Source organism: Dromaius novaehollandiae, chromosome 7 (genome assembly GCF_036370855.1).
Source record: "Dromaius novaehollandiae isolate bDroNov1 chromosome 7, bDroNov1.hap1, whole genome shotgun sequence".
Lineage (NCBI taxonomy): Eukaryota > Metazoa > Chordata > Aves > Casuariiformes > Dromaiidae > Dromaius > Dromaius novaehollandiae.
In genome coordinates, this window is record NC_088104.1 from 35,720,451 (window position 1) to 35,742,811 (window position 22,361).

Below are 22,361 nucleotides of genomic sequence, written 5' to 3' on the forward strand. Positions count from 1 at the left end.
GTAATGTCTGACAAAAAGAGTCATAATGTGTTGGATTTTTTCCCCCACTGGAAATTGTCGTCAGAGCATCTCTTTTTTTCAAGAAAAGCGTAAACGCTGCCAGTGTGTTTAATGGGGCATAGAGAGCACTGACAGTCCAGGCAAATGGAGGCGCAAATGCTGCGAGACCTGTCACGACAGGCTTGGAAACAATCAAGTGTCTGTTCTTGTGTCCTCGGCCTTTGTCAGCAGCCACGCGAGACACACACTGCTTTGTGCAGTTTGTTTGTTTTGTCTTGGGCAATTAATTTTACCATTGTGCTTGGCCTTAATTTTTTTTTTTTTGAGAGACGCCCTATCAGAATAAAATTTAATGTGCTTTGTTTAAGGAACCGTAATAATTTTCCAAGGCGCTCTTTTTTTTATATAGTTGCACTGCAGTGGTTTTGTGGAGCTCACAAGTACTGTTGTGTCTCGCAGAGGAAGAGGTTTTAAGGACGATACTGGGTTGTATGGAAGTTTCTGCAAAGGTGAAAAGGGAGCAGGATTTGTTGGAAAACAAGAAAATAGGGTGGAATGTTGGCAATACAGTAAAAACGTTTTTGAAAAATACCCGAGCTACCAGAAGCATGCTTAGAACTGTTTCTTTCAGCTTGCATACAGTTTTGGTTATTGTCATGTGTAGTGTGTGATGAATAGGTTTGGAGAATGGTATCATTAATTGATTACTTGGGTAGTACAGCATGTCATTTACAGGCTGCTCCTCAGACCTTTGCTTTCCTGCAAGGAAGGGCTCTGCCTTTCCCCTCCCCAGCGGCTCCCCTTGGGCTGTGCCGGGTGTCGGGAGCCCCTAGCTCAGGTGGGCAGTGCGTGCACCTCACTTTGTAACCCGTCAAATCGATGCCAGTGCTCCCCTAAAAGAGGAGACATTCGATAAGAACAAAAGGGATAGGCCCAGCTGGAAATGGCAGATGGTTGAATTATTCATTGCAAACAGTTATACTGCGAAGCTAGAATTTTTTTGGTCGAGAATTGCTCAGAAAACAGATTGTGGTTTCTCTGTCTGCACGGTATATTAATTTGCTGATGCAAGCACATATTAACTTAGTGGTGCTTGTGCACTTTGCTTTTTGGTTATTGGTTCACCATTATTTTTCCTCCAAGATTGGATGACTAAATCATTTGAAAATCAAAAGCAATGAACAACTGACTATAAATGTTCTCACTTTTGCCCAAATCTCCTGGCTCTTGTGCATACAGAAATATTCCTATGAAAATAAAAGAAGCTCCACAAGTATCTGTCTAGCTCCTCATATGTTTCTGAATCTCAAGTAATGAAAAGTGCAGAAGGGTTGGACAGAGAAGTTATTTTTTAGTGCATCTGGGAGAGTCGTTGCTGGCACGGAGGCTGGTGGAGGTGGGCGAGCTGAGGTGTTGGAGAGGCACTGCCCTGCTGTGCCTGCTGCCGTCCTTCACACTCAGTCCTTTTGGGTTTCTGTGTCTTTGTGCAGGTGGGACAGCTATTTATTCCAAGGAGAAAGTTCATTTCCCCATTTTATGTATATGCAGAATGACTGAACAGATTTTGGTAAAATTTTCCAGTGAAATTCATATTTCAGCTGGGACAGTGTCGTCCCCAGAGGAACATTTTTCACAGTTCTCTGAGTAACTGAAGACAAGGGGTACTGCAAAGCACAATATTCTCTGCCAAGCATTTCTTATAATATGCTGATGTCAAACACAGTCCAGTACATGTATATTCATGTTGAATTAATATCTGTTTTCAAGAGTTTTGCATCCAGAATTGGACATAGACTGGGAGAAAATTTTTCGTTTTTTTTCTTCCCTTCTTATAGTTCTTTCTCTCTCTTTAATCACCACTTTTTCAATTTCTTTCTCTTTCATAGCCACATCCATTAGTCTCTTCTAAAATAGGACCTAAGTATGATCAGGTCAGAACTTTTCTTAACAGGATGAAATCCTCGTTGGCTGCTTTAGTCTGCCTGTTGGAGGGTAAGCGTGTTCAAAGCTGACCCTTCCCCAGCTCCCCCGCTGTTTCTGTAGATTTGCAGAGGGCTGCTCTTCATGTACCAGGTCACATCTCATAAGGTTTTGACACACTATTTTCCCGGAAATCTGAAATTAAAATTTAAGGTTAATTTTATTCAGTTCCTTCTGCAGTTTGTGTCGATGAGGTATTTCAAATGTTTACGAATGATGTCACTGTTGTTGGTGACTATTCCTCTTACAGGTCAGTCCCAGGAAAACGCTCACATACAGAAACCTAACCTGGAATGTTTTGGGAGAAAACCGAAGTAGTGCATGTAGCCAGCAGTCCTTCCCTAGTCTTGCCAGCCGGTGGGCATCCCTGCTTTTGACCAGACTTGCTGGCACACGATTAACTGCTTGGCTGTTTCACATCCCAAACGTCTGCAAGAAACGCTTGATGCTAAAGAGGGAATCCTGTTTAAATTTTCATGAGCTCAATTTGCACTTCAGATGCTTTTCCAGTTGGCTCTGTTTCTGCAGCAGGAGAGGCACGGTGCTGTGCTCCTTAGCCAGGCACAGCTCCTGGGGGGCACGGGAGGCGCGGGGACAACGGCGACGGGCCGGCACCTGAGAGCAAGCTTTTTTTAAAATTTGATGCTCAGTCAGTTCCTGTTCCAGACTGTGGAATATTTATGAGCAGACTCTTTGAACTATCCCTTCTGTATCATTTATCTTCCCAGCAGGAGCCGTGCTTTAATTTGCCACCAGGAGTTTTTCCTGCCTTTTTTGTCTTTTTTTGGTGAGAGACTGCTGTGTTATTTCCCTCTCTCCTTTTCAATTGGCAGCAGAGTTCGTAATAAAACAATGAAATTGGTTTCTTGCACAGGAGTTCACTAAAGTAAAAAGAAATAACATTTTTTTAGTCATTTTGTACTGATACTGTGACCAGACTACCTTTACTACATGCAAGAAATAAGCCTGTTGATTTCTCATGAGTAAAAAAATAAAGGCTTTACGTTTCAGTTAAATTTATTTATCTTTGTAATTAACACTTAAAAGAAGTGACAAAGCTAAACAGCATGCTTTCTGCAAAGCCATGTGATTTTCAAGTTGATATGCTAAATTTAGCCACTTAAATGAGGCAGGTCAGTTCTGTTTCTGAGCCCTGGGCCGTTGCGCTTCCTGGTCTCGGTCACTGTGGAGCAGAGCGCTGCTGCCTTGTGCCAGCCCTTCCTGGCCAGGCGTTTGTGAGAAGCCCCACTGGTTTTAATGGGGTGCTTCAGGTGGATGAGGTGAACCAAGTTTAGGCTTCTTGTTTGCAGCATTTCATAGGAATATTTAGATTAAATGAGCTATTTTGTGGGAAAAATTAACGTATGCAGATGAAGTCTCGTATTCCTCGCCACCATTGATTTATTAAACATGACGTTTGCTTCTGGGACTCGAGCCACGTGAAGCTTGTGTCAATGTGAACAACCCCTTGCTCGGCTCTTCTTGTGGGAACGTTTGCTGCGCTATACCCTCCACGAGGAGGTTAGCACCTCCCGGACTTATAAAAATCTTTGTGTCCCCGTTGCCATAGGAGCACGGCGGGACTGGCAGGGCCCTTCCTCGGCTCCGGGGGGCATTGAGGTGTATTGCTGGGCAGGCATCATAAATAGGAACTCCAGGTTTGTGACTTAGTCTCTAAGTTTTGCTGTAACGTGGACACAAAATTCAGTATAGCAGTCTCCGTAAATCCTTTTCTGATGCTTATGTGGAGTAATTTTTGATAAAGCTAATACTTTTTACTCTCCTTGTTTTCCTTTTGTGTCTATTTTACAAACTCTGTTGAAGGCAGTTTCTCCCATTCCCCGCCTTTCCCTTCTGCTTACTCCAGTAGGTGTCTACTGTTGATCAGCAAAGCAGCTTTCTAAGTGTCCATAAGAGTCAGGTTTTTCTTAGTTTCACTGCTATTCTTGTCTATTTGTTTCCTGTAGTTACGGTCAACACATATCACTCGGTAACGTTCATCACCATCTTTCTGACCCGGGCAGCGTGAGCAGTCCTGGGCAGTCCTGGCAGCTTCGGCAGCTGCTAAGTTTCCTCACTGACTTGGAGTGGACCCAGACAGCAGCATCCATCCGCTAAAGGTTGCTTTTTAGCACTTGCTGCTTTGGGGTTAGCCCCTCAAAGCTCAGCGTCTGGGAGGTAACGTTGTGGCACATGGATTTCCTCGGGGCCTAGGAGGCCGCTCGCTTTGAGAGGCGCTGGCCAAACGGAGCTGCCGTTCGGCAACACATGTTAATTAACAGCCTGATCCGTCCCGGGCAGGTTGCTGGGGCTCACCGGGTCGAGGACCACCACGTTAACTCCCAGGACTTGCCGTGGGACAAAGACCGTGTATTATTTTACTGCCATGTGAGAAGACAGTAACAGGTTGAATTCTGCTGTATGATCTGTTTTTAATTGTTTGTTCTTGCTGAGGTGAGAGCAATGAGACTTTGAAGTCAGCATCAAAGGAGCGGAGGGCTGCTCTACCTCCCCTGCAGCAAAGGAAAACTGACATTCCTTTGCCAGGTTTCTCTTAATAACGACTGTAATTGGGGTTAGAAACCTGCATGTCTGAAAGTCCCAACGCAGCTATACCAGAGACTCCTGGCAAGGGGTCCAGTAGTTGGAGGAAGATAGGGTCAAACTCAGTTTATCAAATTGCAGATAAAAACTTGTCATTGTTGAGGTTTTGTAGGCAGATAATTTCCAGAGGGCCTGCCAATAACACAGTTTTATACATACTGAAAATTGCAACTTCCATAAGTTGTGTTTTAAGATGTGGGCACATGAGAGTCAGGCACTTTGGACTTCTTGTCCTAAGTTAGCTGCTTTGCCTTCTTGGGCAAAACATGCAGCCTTCTTGTCTCTCCTTTGCCCCTTTGAGTTACTGGAGGTAGTAAGGGGTGTCCCCCGGCTCCGGGGCAGCAGTGCGAGGCCGGGTGCCAGGTCGGCAGTGCAGGCACAGCCATGCTGGCAGGCGAGGGGTGCCGGGGCTGAGAGCCGGCTGCATCCAGGCACCGCGTCCGAGCGGGCTGGCGGGCTCCTTTGCCTCTCGCCGCTTGTGCAGTCCCCCGTGGTTTTGGGGGGATTCTCGCTCTCTTCTCTGGTCAGACCAGCTGCAGCGTTTGTAGCTGGCAGCAGAAAGGCTCCTTCAACACCAAATGACAGTGTGTAATGGTTCAGAAAAGCCAGAGGGTGGGTACAAATCGTCATTTCTTCCCAGATGAAAAGAGAAAATATCAAAGAAAAGAAATCACCGCGATGCACGAACAAGCCAGTAATAGTGAATGAAAGGCAGCGGGCACTCTCTGAGCTAATTTCAGTCTCGGACAGATCCACTGGGCATGTTTTCTTAAAAAATAATATTGCGCTCTGTAGTTGTATCGAGCCTTTTTCTTTCTGCATGGGGAGCTGGTAATGGATTTTGTTTCTCTTATACTCTTGTTTATGTCAAAGTAGAGGCAAAGGTATTTTTGTTAAATGAAGCCTGTTTTAATAAATATAGTTAGAAATGGAGATGACATGAGCAGCAAAGTTCGGATCAGAATTTTTCCAAAATTTGGAGTTTTGGGTGTGACATATGGAAGCATCTCTCCTCCCCTGTGTGTAGTTAAAATAATAATACGTGCTAATTTACCGGTATGGGCTTAGTACTTTTATACCTTCTTCCACTAAAATCACCTTCATTGTGTTTTAATGCAAGGGGAGAGATGGGTGTGACATTATCCTGATACCGAAGGGAGTGCATTGAAATGGGCTCAGCCCTGTCTCCTGGCAAAACCCTGCTGTGTCCCATGCATGTGACTGTGGTAATACATATTCACGCGCCTGCTTCCTTCTCCTTTCCTCAGCCCTCCCTGCTGATGACTGTACCCACCGGGGGGGTTTGTTGTGCCGCGTGTTTGTGCGGGGCCCTGGGCGCGTTGGGCATGACAGTGAGGCGAGTTAATGCCTGCCACCCTTGCGAAGGTGCTGCTGTCGCGGTGGCGCCCGCCGGGCCCAGGTGCTGCGCTGCCCGGCCGGCGTGCCCAGCTCCTCCGTGCTGCTCCGGCTGGGGACTCGGCTCCTCCTGCCCCTGCCCTTGTGTTGGGTGCATGTGAAAGCAGCAGCGCTTTCATCAGCCGTAGCTTTTTGGCAGAGCTCTCAGGTGCTAGCTGCTGCAATTTCAGGATGTAAAATTAGGAAGTGTTCAGTTTGCTTCATTTTTAATTGGTGCTGCTTTTACGCTGCTCGAGTTTGATTGGGTTTTGTGGTGTAAGTCCCCGGAGAGTGAGCTTACGCTCAGGCAGTTTATTGAACAGCATGTTCTCCCCGCCTGCAGCAGATGCACATGCCACCTTTCGCGATTTTGCAAAATGTAGTGTTGACACAATTTGCTTGCTCGCCTGGGCATCTGAAGGGTTTGGGGAGGTTTGTTAGCATCAAAGCTGAAAAGCAGTGGCAAGAAGAGAGGCACAGGGAACTTGTTACGTGATGGGCAGTTCGTCTGGTTCTCCCTTAATGGCCCAATCTAGGGAGGTGCATAAATATGGATATCGCTTGGAATTTGTGAGTAGTCTTGTTGAGATTAGCTGCCTTTTTTTTGTTTATTTCAACAGAAATGTTGCTCCAAGCTACTGGATTTGCATCTGAATTGCTCCAAAGAGAAACTTGAGAAATATTGTAGCTGTTTGAACCACTGTAGTGCTTGAAGTTAAGCACAGGCTTAGGTACTTCTTGAAATCAGTGCTATTCATGACTTGGTAACATTTTTGATAACCACTTACGTTGAGGACTATGTTTATTTCTCATTTCATTTAAAGAAAAGGATTAATTAGAACGGTTTCAGTTTCACAGAGAAAATTTTTTTTTTGTCTGCTAACTCTTTTCTCCCGAAACCACTTCTATTTCCTTCACGTTTACAACAGCATCTCACTGATGTGAAACAGCTGTTTGGCGACTTCTGAAGCAAAACATTTCCTGAGCAACTGTGGCTTCACTTCATACAGACTTGGGAGATCTGATACGGAGGAAAGATCCAGGCTTCGTCATGCTGCTTGCAGAGCTTTTAAGCTTTACCTTTGTCGCGCTTTTCTATGGACTCCATGTTGCAGGAAATCCTGGTAATGCCCATGTTTTCCATTTGTTTTCTGACAGATGATCCAAGAGAGCAAGATTCTTATCGAAACGGCAGACATCACTCACGACAAGATTGTGCAGTGTCAGAAAGCAGGTAACCCATCCGTACTGTGCCGTTCTTGGTGGAAGGGGGGAAACGTGCTGTAATTTTCTTATGGCTTGTGACTAGCACAGTGTCTTTTGCCTGGTGTTTAAGCGCGAGCGTCCTGATCTCACCCTGGCAGACTATACCCGCCTCAAGCAGCAAAGGAAGCTCAGGATTACGGGAAAAAAAAACCAGCTTTCACCTCAAAAGCTATTTTTCCATCTGCTCTGCCAGCCCCAAAATATATAATAGTGTTTAAATTAGATGAACTAAAAAGTATTTAATTAAAAAGAGTGAATGAGAAGACGTGCTGCCTTTACTGAGTTCCATTTGCTACCACAGTCATTCCCTTAAATACAAAGCAGGCAAAGTCCCTGAAACCTGCGGGTCTGCCCTCTCCCCCTGCCCTTCGCCTTTCCTTACTCTTCCGTTGAGGTTTGTTTTAGAGCTTGGAAGCTGATGCCAAGGTAATTCCGTTGCATCACAGTAAACACGTGTGGGTATGCATTACGTGTATCAGTTACCTGGGCCCAAACCAATGCAAGAATGCTTAAAGTAGATTATGTGGCACTGGTACGTTACCTTGACGTCTCCGTGTGAACTGGGGCTCTGACTTGCACATGCCGGTGGAAAGGGAGGAGGTGGTTTGGGAAGTGGCCACCCCAATGCCGTCCGCTCTGTCCCGCTGCTGGAGGTTCCCACTCCTTTCTCAGGTCGGCAGGAATTGTGTAAGCATCCGCTTCACACTTCAGCTGCTTCTTGCAAACCCGCCTTCACCAGCTGCTTAGGGCAGTAAGCCAGACGCCAAACTGGGACACGATTTCTAGAGTTGCCTCTGATACAGGGGAAAGAGCACTGTTAGAGGTGGACTCCACGTTTGGAGGTGGTAGGATATTAAACCTCTGCAGCTGAATCTATCAGTTTGTGTATATCAGAAACCATGCTGAATAAATGCATGCAGTGTATGTCTTTCAGGGGTTTACACTGATGAATTAAATCTGGTTTTAGTTGATACACTTGTATGGCTGCACTTCTTGTAACCTGCAGCAGGCCGTGAAGGTCAGTAATGCAAACGCTTGCTCCTGCATGTAATACTTGTTTGCGGGCATACTCTCGTGAGACCACAACAATCATAAATACTGCTGTTTCTAAAAAGCATTTTCAGATTTGGCAAGCGACACAGGCCACAGCCATTTGCTTCTATTAAATGTAAATAATGAATGAAACTGATACTTTGTAGTAAACCCTTTACTTCATCTTTTTAATTAGAGTAGAGGAAATTTGAAAACTGTTTCAGCAATAGCATTTAACTGACTTCTAATGTGGTATGTGAGCTGGGTGGGACCTAGGCTTGGCTCTCTGGCAGGGAAAGCTCTGGGGACAGCCCCGGGGTGGCGGGTGCGTCTGGCTGCGGTTCCCGAGCCTCATCCTCCTCCTCCTCCTCCTCCTCCCTGCGCTGCTCCCGCGGGTCTGCTCAAGCCACGGACGGGACCTCGGCACAAGCCTCCGTCAGCGCAGAGGGCTTAGGAGGAGAGTTGTGCAGACCCCAGCAATGTCAGGCAGCTTTATGCCCGCCCCGGCTGTGGGCCCTGCTCTGCACCCTGACGCGTCCCCGAGCGTTGGGGTATTTGCGAGCAGAGCACTGGCCAGACGTGCAGGGAAGGTGGCACAGGGCACCTATCACCGTAACAATGTCAAAAATTGGATGCAAGCCCCCTCTTCTCCCTTCCCACCACCATAAGATTAATTTCTCAAGTCTGTTCTCTTTTTAGCTGCTGTGTCTGCTTGTGCTCTTGTTTATTTGCTTTGTTATCCTTAAAATCTCCTTTCTGATTGAGCAGGAGGATAAAGCGGTATGAGGTGCTCTTTTGCAGCTGCAGTATTTAAGACAAAGAGGAGGAAAGGAGTGGGGGTGGGAGGATCCCTCCCCGTGCCTCGTTGCCAATTAGTTCATCACACATGTCACTCAGGCAAATTGTTCAAACAATATTTTCAGTGTAGCAAAGTCCAGGGCTCAGAAGTTCAGAAATGTCAGAGGTAGAGTTGCCCGTGACAGGCCCTTCATGGTGCCCCAGTCCTACTGGCTGCGTGTGCCCGCCGGGCCTCCGGCGCCAGCCCCAGCCTCCTGCGCTCCCGCTCCCTGTAGCAGCCCGTTGCACTTTGGTTTTCCCCTCGCTGCTTCCCAATTCACTGCGTGCTGGGCAAGCCCGGCTTGGGGGACCGGCCTGTTTGGTGTTTTCGTTGGCGTCGGTTGCCATGGCCTTGGGGCGCTTTACGAACGGGAGCGACTCCCCTCTCCGATGCAGTATTTTCTCTGCAATTTACGGGTGGGGAAAAGGCGTTCCAGAGAGAAAAATACATGTGTGCTACATAAAGGCAGGAACTGAAGAGAAGGTCAGCACCATTAGCCTTCGTATTTTTTTCAGAGGACAAAAGTCCTTTGAAGGTTTTGTTGTTGTTTTTTTCCACTTGCCTAAGTGCAATGATTTGTAACTGTAGAGGCATGAGGCGCACTAGCAGGGAAAGCTTGCTTGAAGTGAAATTATTTAGACTATTTTCCAAAGGAAATGTTACAGGAGCCCTGTTACCTTAGATATGCAAAACCTACAAGTGGGCACAGTTTTGGAAAATGAGCAGTAGAGAAATCTTGCCTTGTGTGGGGTTGCGGTGCCTCAGTGTGTCCCAGGCTGGGCCCGAAGGCCCTGGGCGATCCCCGCGAGGTGGGAAGCCTCGTGCTGGAAAGCGTCCTGCAAGCTTTCACTGGTTCAAGCCTTTCTTGGGACACCAGAAGACTTGCTGCTTCAGCAGCCCCACGTGCCCTGTGCAGGCGCTCTGCGTCCGTCCTCGCCGGGATCTCTCTGATGGAGTTTCCATGGAGCTCAAATCTGTGAGGGACATTTGCCTTAAAGCGTTAGGGGAGGGAGAGCTACGAAACAGCTGTGGATTGACCTTGGTTTGTTTGACCAGGATGGGCTTCAGGGGTGGGCTTTGGAGTGATTTCGTGCCGATTTGGCCGTCGTAAAGCACAAATGAAGGGAACAATAAGTAGCCCTGTTTTCATCCACCCCAGCCTTTCAGAAATGTTTGCATACACTGTGCAAGTCTTCCAGAATTGGTGGGAAAATTGGACTTATTAAGGTTTCTATTTGATCCCAGATTTTCAGAATTCATGTATCCAGCAAAAGACTTGCAGATGTTTGCCACTGAACCTAGCAATGAAATGCAGTGATTCCCAGGGCCCTGGTTAGCAGTCCCACTACAGCAGGCTGCAGCAATAGCAATGCTGTGATTAGCAGTATGCAATTATGAAATAATTTATCATTGTGAAGTTCAAGGATTTTTCTGTATGACCGTGATTAAGGTTGAGGATGAGCAGTTCCCCTGCATCGGTGTATGCAGTGCCGGGCAGATCTCTTTCGTGTCTGTCAGACTGCCTTCCAAGTGCAAAATCCACTGTTGCAGGGGAGCGGCAAGCAGTTGCCTTTTCTCACGCTGTTGCCAGCCGTGCAGGCTTTCGGAGGAGCGTAGTTCGCACTGGGATCGGGCGCGTGTCTGTGTAGAGCCCCAGCAGCGCAGAGGAGAGTTCAGCACCAAGGGGAAGGACAACTGCGAGGCTGCACTTGGCCCTTCTAGTCTGGAAGCTGCTCCCCAGGGCCGGCGGTGCCGGGGAAGGGTGGGGGGAGCGCGAAAGGGCGAGGTGGAAGTACCAGCTGCGAGGCTGGAAGTGCTCAGTGAACAGTTCGCAGGGGAAATCGCTCATGCGCTGCGTGATGCACTGATCTGTTTTTTAGGAATGGAGTTCCACGAAGAGCTTCATAACCTCGGGACAAAGGAAGGCTTGAAAGGAAGAAAATTAAGCAAAGCGATTGAAAGTTTTGCGTGGAATATCACAGTGCTGAAGGTAAGCAGAGAAAGCGCCTATTAGCTTTATAAACAAACTTTTGCTCTTTTATTTCACTTGTTGGTAGTGTCTTACTAATATTGAAACAACATTTTGTTTTAATTGGATGTATAAGTTACTCCCAATTATTGAGATTTATCAAATCTTTCTAACTGACGCCTCCGGTTGGAAGCTGTGGAGGGGAACTTATCGAGGCCTAAACAAGAGGGTAAAGATAGTTCATTGGTTTGTATGCACAGAGACCTGGTCTCGGTCGCCTGCACTGCCCCCCACACCCTGAATGGGACCTGTCCAAGGTCACAAAGTCCCAGATTGAAGTGACTTAAATTCTACACGTCCAGTGCCACGTAGTTCCTTTTGGCTGGCTCTGGGCCTTCAAAGGAGCCTACCAAATGGAAATGTTGGTGTGGGAGAAATGGAGGCCATCTGAATGTGATTCAGTGTTCACTGTTCCCCATTTGTAAAATGAGGACAACTGCTCCTCTGAGGGTAGGTGGGCTGTCAGAAAAAACACGAGAGAGATTGCAGATGCTGCTGAAGTGTCTGGGATGCGTTTCCAAAGCAGACCACTATATAAAAAATTAAAAGGGGGGGGGGGGGTGAAAATCCCAGTGGCCAGGCTGCGCAGACTCTGGGTAAGCCCATCACCCGCAAGGCTTTAGCTAGCAGTTCTGCACTGGTGAGGCACAGGTTGCCGTGCTGGCTGGGTGTCTGCGCCTGGCAAAGTTGCCTGGGGGCAGCGGAAGATGCAAAGAGGAGAGAGCCTGGTGCAGCCAGGGCAGGCAGGGAGGAGAGGACCCGCATTTTCCTGCCGCAGAGCCAAGCGTTCAGGTTGTTGGCATTCAGCCCACGCCTGGTTTCACAGCCTCATTTCCTGCCTCGCTCTGGTAGATCACACTCCGCTCTGTGATTTCCACTCGCTCTTGCACTGCTGCTCCCTCCCTCTAGCTCCACTCAAACGGACTGCCCTGTCTGGCCGTGTCGCTGTGATCCTCTCGAGCCTTTCCCTTCTCGTCGTTCCCGAGCAAGCCAGCTGAGGAGAGGTTATTTTTTATGAGGTTCCTCATCAAATATATGCATAAACATAGAGCTCAACAGTGGTAACAAAAATAGCAGGAGATGGCACACTTCAGCCTTGTGGAGATGGAAAGAGCACAAACACCTGAGCAGGAGAGGCAAAGAGGAGGTGGGAGACGACAGTCTGCGGGGTGAAAAGGAGTGCGAGAGGCCGTCTGCGGTGGGGAAGGGCTAGAGAAGGCTGGGGAAGATGGGCAGTCCGTTGTGTGCCTTGATCTTCTGTGAAAGAGAGGGAAAGCAAGTAATGGGGTCAGTGCGGGCTCAGTTAACAGGACCCCTGATGAAAAGAAAAGGCAACCGATTCAAACGTGATGGAAGGAAATGACCTTTTCCACGCTGCATAATTGAGGCGAGTAGCTAAAGAGGATGAAAAAAATGCACTAGGCAGTTATATATATTAATATGAATAGCTTTAGCTGTGTTAGGCAAAATAAATGCCTCATGCTCAGGGTCACTCTAAATGTGGCCACAGTTACTCTAAACTTTTAAATATTTAGATGCTTGTCAAATGAGAAGTTCAGTCCTCTGAGGGTGACCTGTGGTTACTGAAGATATGAGTAGGGTATCAGAGAAACGTTTCCCATGAAACGTAATTGCTGCCTAGCACATGCTGTAAATTTTAAAGAGTGATATCAACATTTAATCGGGGTCAGGGAATAACTGACATGTTTCGTTATTAAGCCACAACTTCTTTTTTTCCCTTCAACAAGGAGGATGGGTTGGGCATACATTAAAATATTAACAGTGCCTGTGGCGACTACCCACTGGTACAAATGCACATGAAACACCTTTTCATTTGGACTTGGGTCCAGTTCAGCCATGACATTAGGCAATGGGGGACATGGCGTCTGATATGAGACAGTCAGTTGTTGTTATTTTTTAACTTCTTTTTTTCTTAAAGAATACTGAATTTCAGTGATGCTGCAAATGACAAACCTATTTGCTGGTTGCAGATGCATCTTCTGCTCGGCACTGACTCCTGCCTCTGTGCTTTTGTGGGAGCCTTGCGGGAGGCTCTGGTGAGAGGGAGAGACCAGCAACACTCCTCCGCTCCAGCCGGCAGTGTCTTCCATGTGTCCGGTCAGGGCGTGGAGGATCCCTACAAATATATTTCACTAAATGTCGATATAGTGTAAGAATAGAAAATATAGCCTGTAACGTGTAGCAAATACATCAGCTGCTTTAAAGTAGATGAGGTGAGAGAGAGAGAGAGAATGGCAAAACACCTGTGGGAGAGTGTGGCTTTGCGTGCTCAGGGCTGGGAGAAGCAATTGCATCATGCGGCAATAGGCAGCTTTGCCCGCAACTTTGTGTGAGGTGCCCACGAGCAGTAGCAGGTATTATTTTGTGCTCGTGCTTGTCAGATGATTAATAGTCTTTTCCTAGGCTGGTGAAGCAAAGGCATATTTAATTAATGTATTTATTTATAAATATTCATTGCAATAGGTAAGCTTTGAATACAAAGAGCGCCTGCAATAAGAAATGCTTCTGACAAAATCATTAAATAGTTATAGAGTTGAAGATTAAAGTGTATTTTATAAAAATTATAGCTGGGGCAATTTTCATGTTTAAAAATGCTCTGGGGTACTTCTATGAGGTACTTAATGGGAATGAATCAAAATAATATGTTATAGTTTTCCTTAGTTTATATAAACTTAATTGCATATTAGTAATACCCAGGAGAAGGACAAACTATTTGCCAGAACATAAAAATGTTAGTAAAACCAGGGGCTTTATAACTGAGTGGCAGTCTAACAAGTTAACTTTGACATTTAGGCATGTTATTAAAATATCCCATCTTATTTGGCCCCATGTCATGCAAAATTATGTCAGACACACAGTTAGCAATATCGAGGTGCACAATGTAAATACGATAGAGAGAAGGAACATGTTCTTGCCACACAAGTTGAGGAATGGTTCTGATCCCAAATGTTAATCTCGCTTTCACATTTGATTCCTTGCACCACAGCCTCTGTGGCTCTGTTTCCATTTTGATATTTATTTGAATGCCAGCAAAATGTGAAGGTAGCAAGAGATCTTGCATTTAAAAATCTCCTGAAGATGCCCGTGGTTATGGGCAGCGGCGGGCCCTAGTCCTTGGTGCTCCTCAAGGAGTCCCTCCCTGGGAGGGTCTGACCCCAGCTACTGCCTCTACAGGGGCCGTTACGTGTGGAAACTGCTCACTTAATGGCTGTGCTATGAATTTTTGAAAATGTTTGGGAATTAAAAAAAAAAAAAAAAGTTGTAGCATGCAAAACTGCTCTCATGGGTGGGGCAAAACTACGATGGACTACCAGGAGATGTTTACTTGGGCAAAGAAGTGAGGATGAGCCAGTGTCCCAAGATCCTGTCAAGTAAGCTGAGCAAAGCTCAAGTTTATCGTCTACAGTTCATATATACAGCTTTCACGTGGATGTGCTTCGTCTGTCTGCAGCAAACATGTTTCCGTAGGTTGTCTGTGCTTTGGCTCAGCACGTCCACAATCTAGGAACAATACTGCCAGATATTTGCCTGCATATTGATGGTTAATGTTTAGATAGTTACTGTACCTACATACTGACTTAGGTTATAGACAAAGCATGGGAGGACAAAGATAAAGTGACACTTACTGTTTTGGTCTCCTACTCAAGGAGGAAAAAGACCAAATGTTTGAATCAGGTCTCTGCACTAAAATGTATTTATGTTTTTTTTTTTTACGCGTGTGCTGCTGCCCATGATAAGATTTCACTGCTGCTGCCAAAACTGTGTTTTGTTTCATCGTGGTTCCCAACTCGGTGTGTACTGCTCTTTGCACCACCAGACTACAAGACATTGAGTGGTTAAATTTTCAGAGATCATTTCATCACCTGTCCATCAGTGCATCCGCTAATTATCCTGCACTTAAATTAATGCTGATTAGATGTATACAGAGAGAGGTTGCTGAATGCAGAAGGCATGCAATTATTAAATTGCTAATGCAGTTCCCTTTTTGAGGGAGTAATCGACACTGCCATCTCTTTAGCTGTGCATGCAGACATGTGAGCTGAAGCCTTCCTCACTGTTTTTAATTTGGCTTGTGTTTCTGTGGTGTGTCTTCATAGGTGGCTAGGGAGTGAAGGAGGAAGCTCTTATGATGTGGATGTGATCGATATTAGCTCTGGTAGAAGTGTTTTTATGCAATGAAACTGTGCACAAATAGCAATTGTGGAGGATGATGTCCACAAATGGACCTGTTTTTTCATCACAGTCATTTGTGGCAATGGCATAAATCACCCTTCTGTCACTTGGGAGACCTGCGGCATCCAGACCTCTTACTTGGGTGGCAGAGCCTCAAGTGCACACCTCAAGAAGGCTACTTGGAGAGCTAAAAGCCCGGTTTCTGAAAGATGTACACAGACAGACAGCCCTGTACTTATCTGGTATCACTTAAGCTGAGCTGAATTTAGCATTGCTACAAGGTGTTATTTTTCTTTAGGAAGAAAAGCAGCATATCTGACCAATGATCAGTAAATAATTCAAAAACATCCTTATGAACAATGGTATCACACAGAGATGCTGCTGATCCTTGTGAGAACTAGGTCCATTCATGGCTTTAATTAAGGGCTATAATACTACACTATGATAGGAGTGTTTTGAATGGATACTCTGCAGTACCCTGAAATCATCTTATAAGCAAGATTTACTGGCGTGTTCTCACATCAGTCCTTTTTCCTGCTGTTAGGCAAGGACTTTGGCTTTGCTGCTTGGTGTGCTACAGAGTGGGCAATAGAGCAACCTGGCGTTATCAGGATTATTTTATGCAGTGCAGCACAACTTACAATGTGTGCTACTCCATGTCATATAATTGCTGCCAAAGGATTTGCATGGCACTTTACACTATGTAGATCTTAAATAAGAGCATGGTGGATTTGTGAGTACCCATAAAGCTGCTGCATTGCATTGTACCACATATTTCTGTTCTTATGCATGGCAATTAGGCTGTTTTTTCCCTCCTGAAAGTATCCTCATATCATATGTCCCACCCTTTCACAGCGTATCTCTGTGAACCTGAGTACATAGGTGTTCAATCTTTGAAAGTGGAAAATAGATGAAAAATAAACTATGGTGGCTTAGCAACAAATTCTTGTCATGTGCTGTCATCTTGTGACAGTGGCTGGATAGTCCAGCAAGAGCAGCAGGCAAGAATGGTTTGTGTGGCTTGGAGAGTTCATGTTTGCCTATAAATGCTGGCCTCTTTGTGGTGGTTCCATGTCTACTCATCTCCAGATCTGCCTAGATAAACGTATTTTGAATGTTGTTACCGTGAAGGATTTTTTCCTAGAGAAAATGCGTTTTCACAGAGTTAAATGCCTTTTCTGCTCTCTAATCCCCATGTTGTTTGCCTTTCATTTATCGATGCAGTTCAGGGGGTTGCTTTTAGCCTTTAAAGCTTGCTATACGTTGTGACTTGGCTACTTTTGGGGTATCTGGTGCTTTACTCTGAGATTGGCTCTGCTACAGCTGAGAGTGGCTGAGCTAATCATTCTTTGGGGTGACAGCTTTCAGAAATGTGTGAGGAGATGCAGAGCTGTTCTGGTGATTCACCTCATTCAGGTTGCTCTCTCACACATTAACTAAAGCACAAAAAGAAAATAATACAAAAAATGGCTTTCCAAGTGAGTGCTGAAGAGAAGGTGAAAAGGTTCAGCAAAGTCCACAACCATTTGTTCTTGCGCATGCTAACCTGCTTAGTTTGATTCAGTTCATTTAAAAGTAATGGGAAAGGTCAGGAAGGGCACAGATGTTGAGAGGTTTCTTTTGTTGTTGGGAGTGTGATGAGTTTGGCAGAACAGCGTGGGAACGCTGCGGGAACGCGGGCTCTCTGCGGTCTGAGGATGGCGGCAGCTCCTGGCTTCGGGGCTCATCCTTGCTGTCCAGGCCTGGGCTGGTGGCCTCCAGGGCAGGCGGCAGGGCTCAGCCATCTGTGCAGGCTTCCTGCCTGTGGGATGCCTTTCACCGTTTTTCTGGGATAAGGGAATTCAACGTCCTTTAAGTGATCCTGAGTTGCCAGATAGAGTAGGGAAGTGAAAGTGTGCAGTGCACCTGCAGAGCAGTTTTGGTGAGTGTGTTTTGTGAACCAACAGCACCAAACCGTATGGATGTTAGGCAGGCTGATGCTTGCTGTGTTTAGGAAAGCGTGCTCTTCTCTGCCGGGTGGGCTGGTAAGCGCCTCCGTGAGCTCTCCCTTTTATACCACTCACAGCACTGAGTTTTGCATTTGTTGCCCCAGCCTAAAGGCAGGAATACACCTGTGGAGCTCTTTCAAAGGCTCTTAGTCTCCGTGGGTTTGAGCCAGTTGTATCTGGCGATGGAAAGTTCTTGAGTTGCTTTAAGGATGTGTATCAGGGTACAGTGATCGTAATGCCAGTCTCTCAGGGTACTGGCTAATCAGCGGGAATACCCTGTTCCCCTCGGCCGCCCGCCACGCTGCCAGAGCGCTGCTCTAGGGAGGGCGCAGGCAGCAGCCTCCATCAGCGCTGCGCCGCCTCGCTGCTTCCCCCGCTCCGGGCGCGCGTTTGAAGCCCTGCTGGTGTTTCTGACAAGGTCTCCGTTTTTTTGGCCAAGGAAAATTTCAAGACATGCATCAGATTTAGAGCAAATTAAATATTCACATCTGTGTAAAGTACACACAAAGGCCACCCAGGCGATGTGAAGTCTGCAAACACCCAGTACCGGCAGAGCGGTGGCTGCTGGGGAGGGGGGAGCAGCCACCGTGGTGCTCGCTGCCGCAGCCCGCTGCTGCCAGTTTCCCAGCGGAGGTTAGGGCACCGGCTCTCAGGACGCCTCTTCGCGAGAGAGGCACAGTTTGACAAAGAGGAGAGACTTCATCCTGTACTAGTCCATAATTCCAGTGCTTTTGCCTGATACTGGCGTAGCAGGAGTCTGTCTCGTTGACTGGCAGGAAGTGATTGTATGGACGTGCAGGTAAAACGGAGTACGAGGCCACACTTACGTGTCCAGGCGGAAGAGCCCCGTTCAAGGTCACTCCTCCGCGTGCTGCCTGGGTGGCTGCTGCAGTCAGCAGCGTTCGCCACCTGGCTCTTGCATCCCTGCTAGGGACTGCAGGACCAAGCCCAAATAATAGTTTCATTCAGGTGGCATGTACTATTTCCCCTCTTTTCTCCAGTCTCTGACAACTATCTCAGATGCATAGGAAATAGGGCTGGAAGGCAGCTAGAGAGGCTGTGTGGTTCCTCCTGCTGCCTCAGAGCAGGATCAATTGGAATATTTAGTTGTTTCCTGCTCAAATACTTGGTGTGAAAAGGTACTCAGCGTCAGGCTGCAGTGTCCTCCATGTCAACACCCAGTACCCAGGGGAGTCGGAGTCGCTCAGCGTTGGGGAAGCGGGTGACAGCCAGGGTCATCTGAGCAGAGACGCTGGGCCTCTGCCCTTCCTCACACTTCCCTTGTCCTTCTTCATCACCAGAGCTCTGCTCTCAGGGTGTTGCACAGCGGTGGGCTTGGGGGCGAGATGCCTTTGCATTCAGTGTAGGACCAGGAATGGAGGGTCAGCAAAGTTCATGTAGGAAACAAGTGCTGTGATCTGCCTTCCCTTGATGTAAACTACTTGCTTGGACTCAAATCCGAGATTCTGCATTTTTATATAAATCTTATTCCTATAATTGAAATGAGGGATATGTTTGTGTATGTGTGCAAATGCACAAGCATGCACATGTATAGGAGGTGAGAGAAAAGGCATCAAATATAATATGGAACAACAGTACTTTGGGAGAAAAAGAACAGGTATTAGTGAAGTGAAAGATGGTATGAAGTGCCTTCAGTGATACCTTGTTTTAGCCCATTTTTCTTGTGTTTGACTAAAATATGCCAGAGATGACGAGCAATGCTGTGATGTGCCTTTTCTTTTGAGTGATACGACACATTATGAAAAGCTGAGGATATAGTGCTAAGCTGTTGGCCACGTGTCCCAGGTGAGGTGCCTCGTACTGCAGCGGTGGTTAGGAGACCCGGCCAGGGCAAGGGTGCCCAGGCCACCCTGGGAGCCCCACGGGCTCTGCGCAAGGGAGCTTGGCACATGAAGGTGCTGTGTGTAGGCACCAATTGTAGCATTGCTGCACTAATGGAGACTTGTCAAGAGTTTTAAATAGCAGCAGTCTACCAAAATAGATGTCTAAGTCTCTTCTTGTTTAGGCTGGCTGTTAACTGAAGGCCCCTGCTTTTCTGGCTGTTCTGCCTCAGCTACGCCCCACTTAGGCCTCATGGTCCTCTCCATCTTCCCTGTCTCTTCTCCCCAACTCCCCTGCTCCCCCTGTGCAACTCCAGGCCTATCCCTGTTGTTTTTTCATTCAGTGACTTCTTTCATTTCCGCTCTGTTTGCTGTAGTCCTGGTCAAAAAAATCATGTGGATCATCTAAACCGTAATAAAACAATGAGAGAACTCTATTTAAAATATATGTTCATATCTTTGTAAATATGTATAAAAAAGAGAATCTGTAAATAATGCAAGATGCTGCTCACCATCACGCTGTTCATTTTACCCGTGGTTCAGGTTTTCTCCTGTCTTCTGTCTAGACCAGCCTTCTCAGAGCAGGAGCTCTCTATCTGTGATCCAGTTGACCTCAATTTGTTACTCCACATTTATGGTGACTTTACCCCCAGGTATTTGTGTGTGGGATTTGGCACTGTGCTGTGTTCCAGCTGGTAGGATGGACCCCGTCACAGCCAGAGCTCGGGCTGCTGGGGGTGTGATCTTTGTTTTGTACCAACCTGGCACTTTTTTGTTTGTTTGTTTGTTTGTTTTTCAAGCAGCTGGGTGTGAAGGCTAGCTTATTCCAGGCTTCTGGATTATGAGGTCCACAAAGACTGTCCAACCATAAAGTAATTAATAAAGTTCAGGTGATGGTGTGTGAATACCGAGAGAGCTTATTCTCGGAGTGATGCTCTGAGCAGTAGCAAGATTATCACCTATGAAGAAGTTACTCAAGAGATTAGCAGGTATGATTACAAGTTCCTTGAGGGAACTGATCTTTTGAGGAAAAGGAGCTGTTTTTGCACGTGTGTGTGCCTGGGTAGAACTGAGCTCAAAAATGGGTAGTAGTAAGTCAAAAACAAAATAAAGGCTGAATGGCATAATGTGTGTAGCTGGTTCCCCACTAAAGGAGTATTTCACAGTGTAGAAACTGGGTCGGTATCTTCTCCCATGCCTTGAAGGAGGAGGAGGTAATGAATGCAGAAACTGCGAGTGTCGAAGGAGCTTCAGCAACTTCTGCCACAATCCCCTTCCCTGGCAAGGGGGCGTTTTCGTCTGAGACACAGATATCAAAGCTGTACCCGGTGCTGGAGTTAATTAACAGAACCTGGAAGATGTGGAAGTCAGAAATCTTATTTGTGCCAGTCTGACAACATGACCTTGTTCAGATGAATTAAAAGGGCTGTAGTGAAAGTGTAAGTTTCAGCAGAAATTCACATGTTTCTTGCTTTTATCTGTCAATAGATGCATTAACACAGAAAGAAAGTGAGCAGCTGCCTTTATGAAGTGCTAAAGATCGCATTAGGAACCCGCAGTAGGAGCCGTCCCGCCGTGGCGGCGCTCCCGTGGCGTGGCACACGCTGGAGGAGAGGGGGCTTTCCTGGGGCTCCCGGCCTGCGGGTGCCAGAGCCGCCCCTTTCCATCCCTGGCTGGCGGGCGCCCTCGTACCTCGCCTGGGTTATCCGTCACGGCACTGAGGAACTTGATTTTGTTTAAGGGTTGTCAGTTAAGCAGTGTGCCATTTTTCATGTACTGAGACACATTAACATGGATGTTTTTAATTTGATGCACTTGTTGGTTAGATTTGTCTGTCTCAACTCAGGGCCTGACTGTTGTTTAGAAAACTGCAGTTATCCCTCTATACAACTTGGAGGATTTCTAATGTCCCTTAAATAATATATGAGAAGAGAGATTCGGTTGCATGGTTATTTATTATTGAAAAGACATCTTACATTTCTAAATGCTTTCAGTTATATTTTAATCTCCGTTATTTAGGAAATCTGTTTTATGACTGAGTTGTTTCTGCTATGCTGATCTTGTCCCTCCCCATCTAACACAAATTGTTGCTTTCTTTTGGCCTGCATGGAGATGAAGCTAACAGTGCCTGCCAGGGTATTTTGGATTCCTGGTGTTTTAAGTTGTTCAGTGTCATTGTGAATCAGCATCCTTTGTCCCTCGATAAAGATCTGGTGGAGCTGTGATTGCTTCAGAACTAACAAAATGCAGGTAGGGAAAATTCCCATAGTTTTCCTCTCAAACTGGAGCTAATGTGTGTCAGTTCAGTGCCCTGCCTGAGGCAGGGTAACCTGCAGGGCTCGGGGAGGATTTTTACACCAAGTACTGTGTTCCTCAACTGTTACAATCACTGGCTGATTTAAACACTAGCCTCTGCATCCTGGGGGAACTGCTGCTTTTTGCAGCCGTTGTGCATGGCCATCCTGCAGGGGAGCAGGTGTCTGAGAGAGGCTGTGCTTCGAGGTGGTCTGGCGCAGGTAGAGCAGATGGAAGTTACTGCTGCAAACCTCCACTCACACGTGTGTTTCTGGAGTTGTGTAATCCTGTTAAGTATCAGAGAGAGATTGGGGTACTGCTCTGTTCAGAGGGAAGGCCTCTAGGAGAGGGTGACTCATACTTTATTTCTCCTGTGTTTGCTTATCATAAGAGCGTATTGGAAAAAAAAGCTTTAGAACAGCTTTACCTGTTACTAATCTGAAAGTGTTATATTTGAATGTAAACTTTGGTGTCTGCCAAGAGGTTTAACATCTTTTAAAGATTACCTTTGTGGTATATCTTGGGCTCATTACAGCTACTGTCAGCAGCTCAGATACAGTCTGTGAGTGCTTATAAGTGCTGTGAAGTTGACTGCCCCTGTTGTTATGCAAGTTCTGTGCCAAAGTCTACAAAAATGTGCTCCCCGAGGTGGGAAACCAGTGTCTAACTAACTGAAGCTAATTCCATGCAGGAGTGAGCACTGCAGCTCGGGAGGTGATGAAAGCCAACGTTTGCTCCATGGGAACTTACTGTTCTCCCATTGCTGAGATGATGGTTGGGTTTTCCCAAGTGTTGTCAGTGGTCTCAGTCAAATCTGATAACATGCTTTATAACCAAGTAATATCTGGCTCTTGTGTTTCAGTGAAACTAGAAGCTAGCATCTCTCTCCACCCTTATTC

The 22,361-nt window shown here is 46.5% G+C and overlaps 1 protein-coding gene across 3 annotated transcripts in view; it reads left to right on the top strand.

The window, feature by feature from the left end:
• The window catches only part of PLCL1 (phospholipase C like 1 (inactive)), a 211,302-nt gene that overhangs the window by 174,279 nt on the left and 14,662 nt on the right, over window positions 1–22,361 (top strand). For all 3 annotated transcript variants that reach the window (XM_064515164.1, XM_064515162.1, XM_064515163.1), the window contains 2 exons: window positions 7,138–7,213; window positions 10,996–11,105. In XM_064515164.1, coding sequence (XP_064371234.1) covers window positions 7,138–7,213; window positions 10,996–11,105 — 186 coding nt within the window. The remainder of the gene's footprint in view (window positions 1–7,137; window positions 7,214–10,995; window positions 11,106–22,361) is intronic.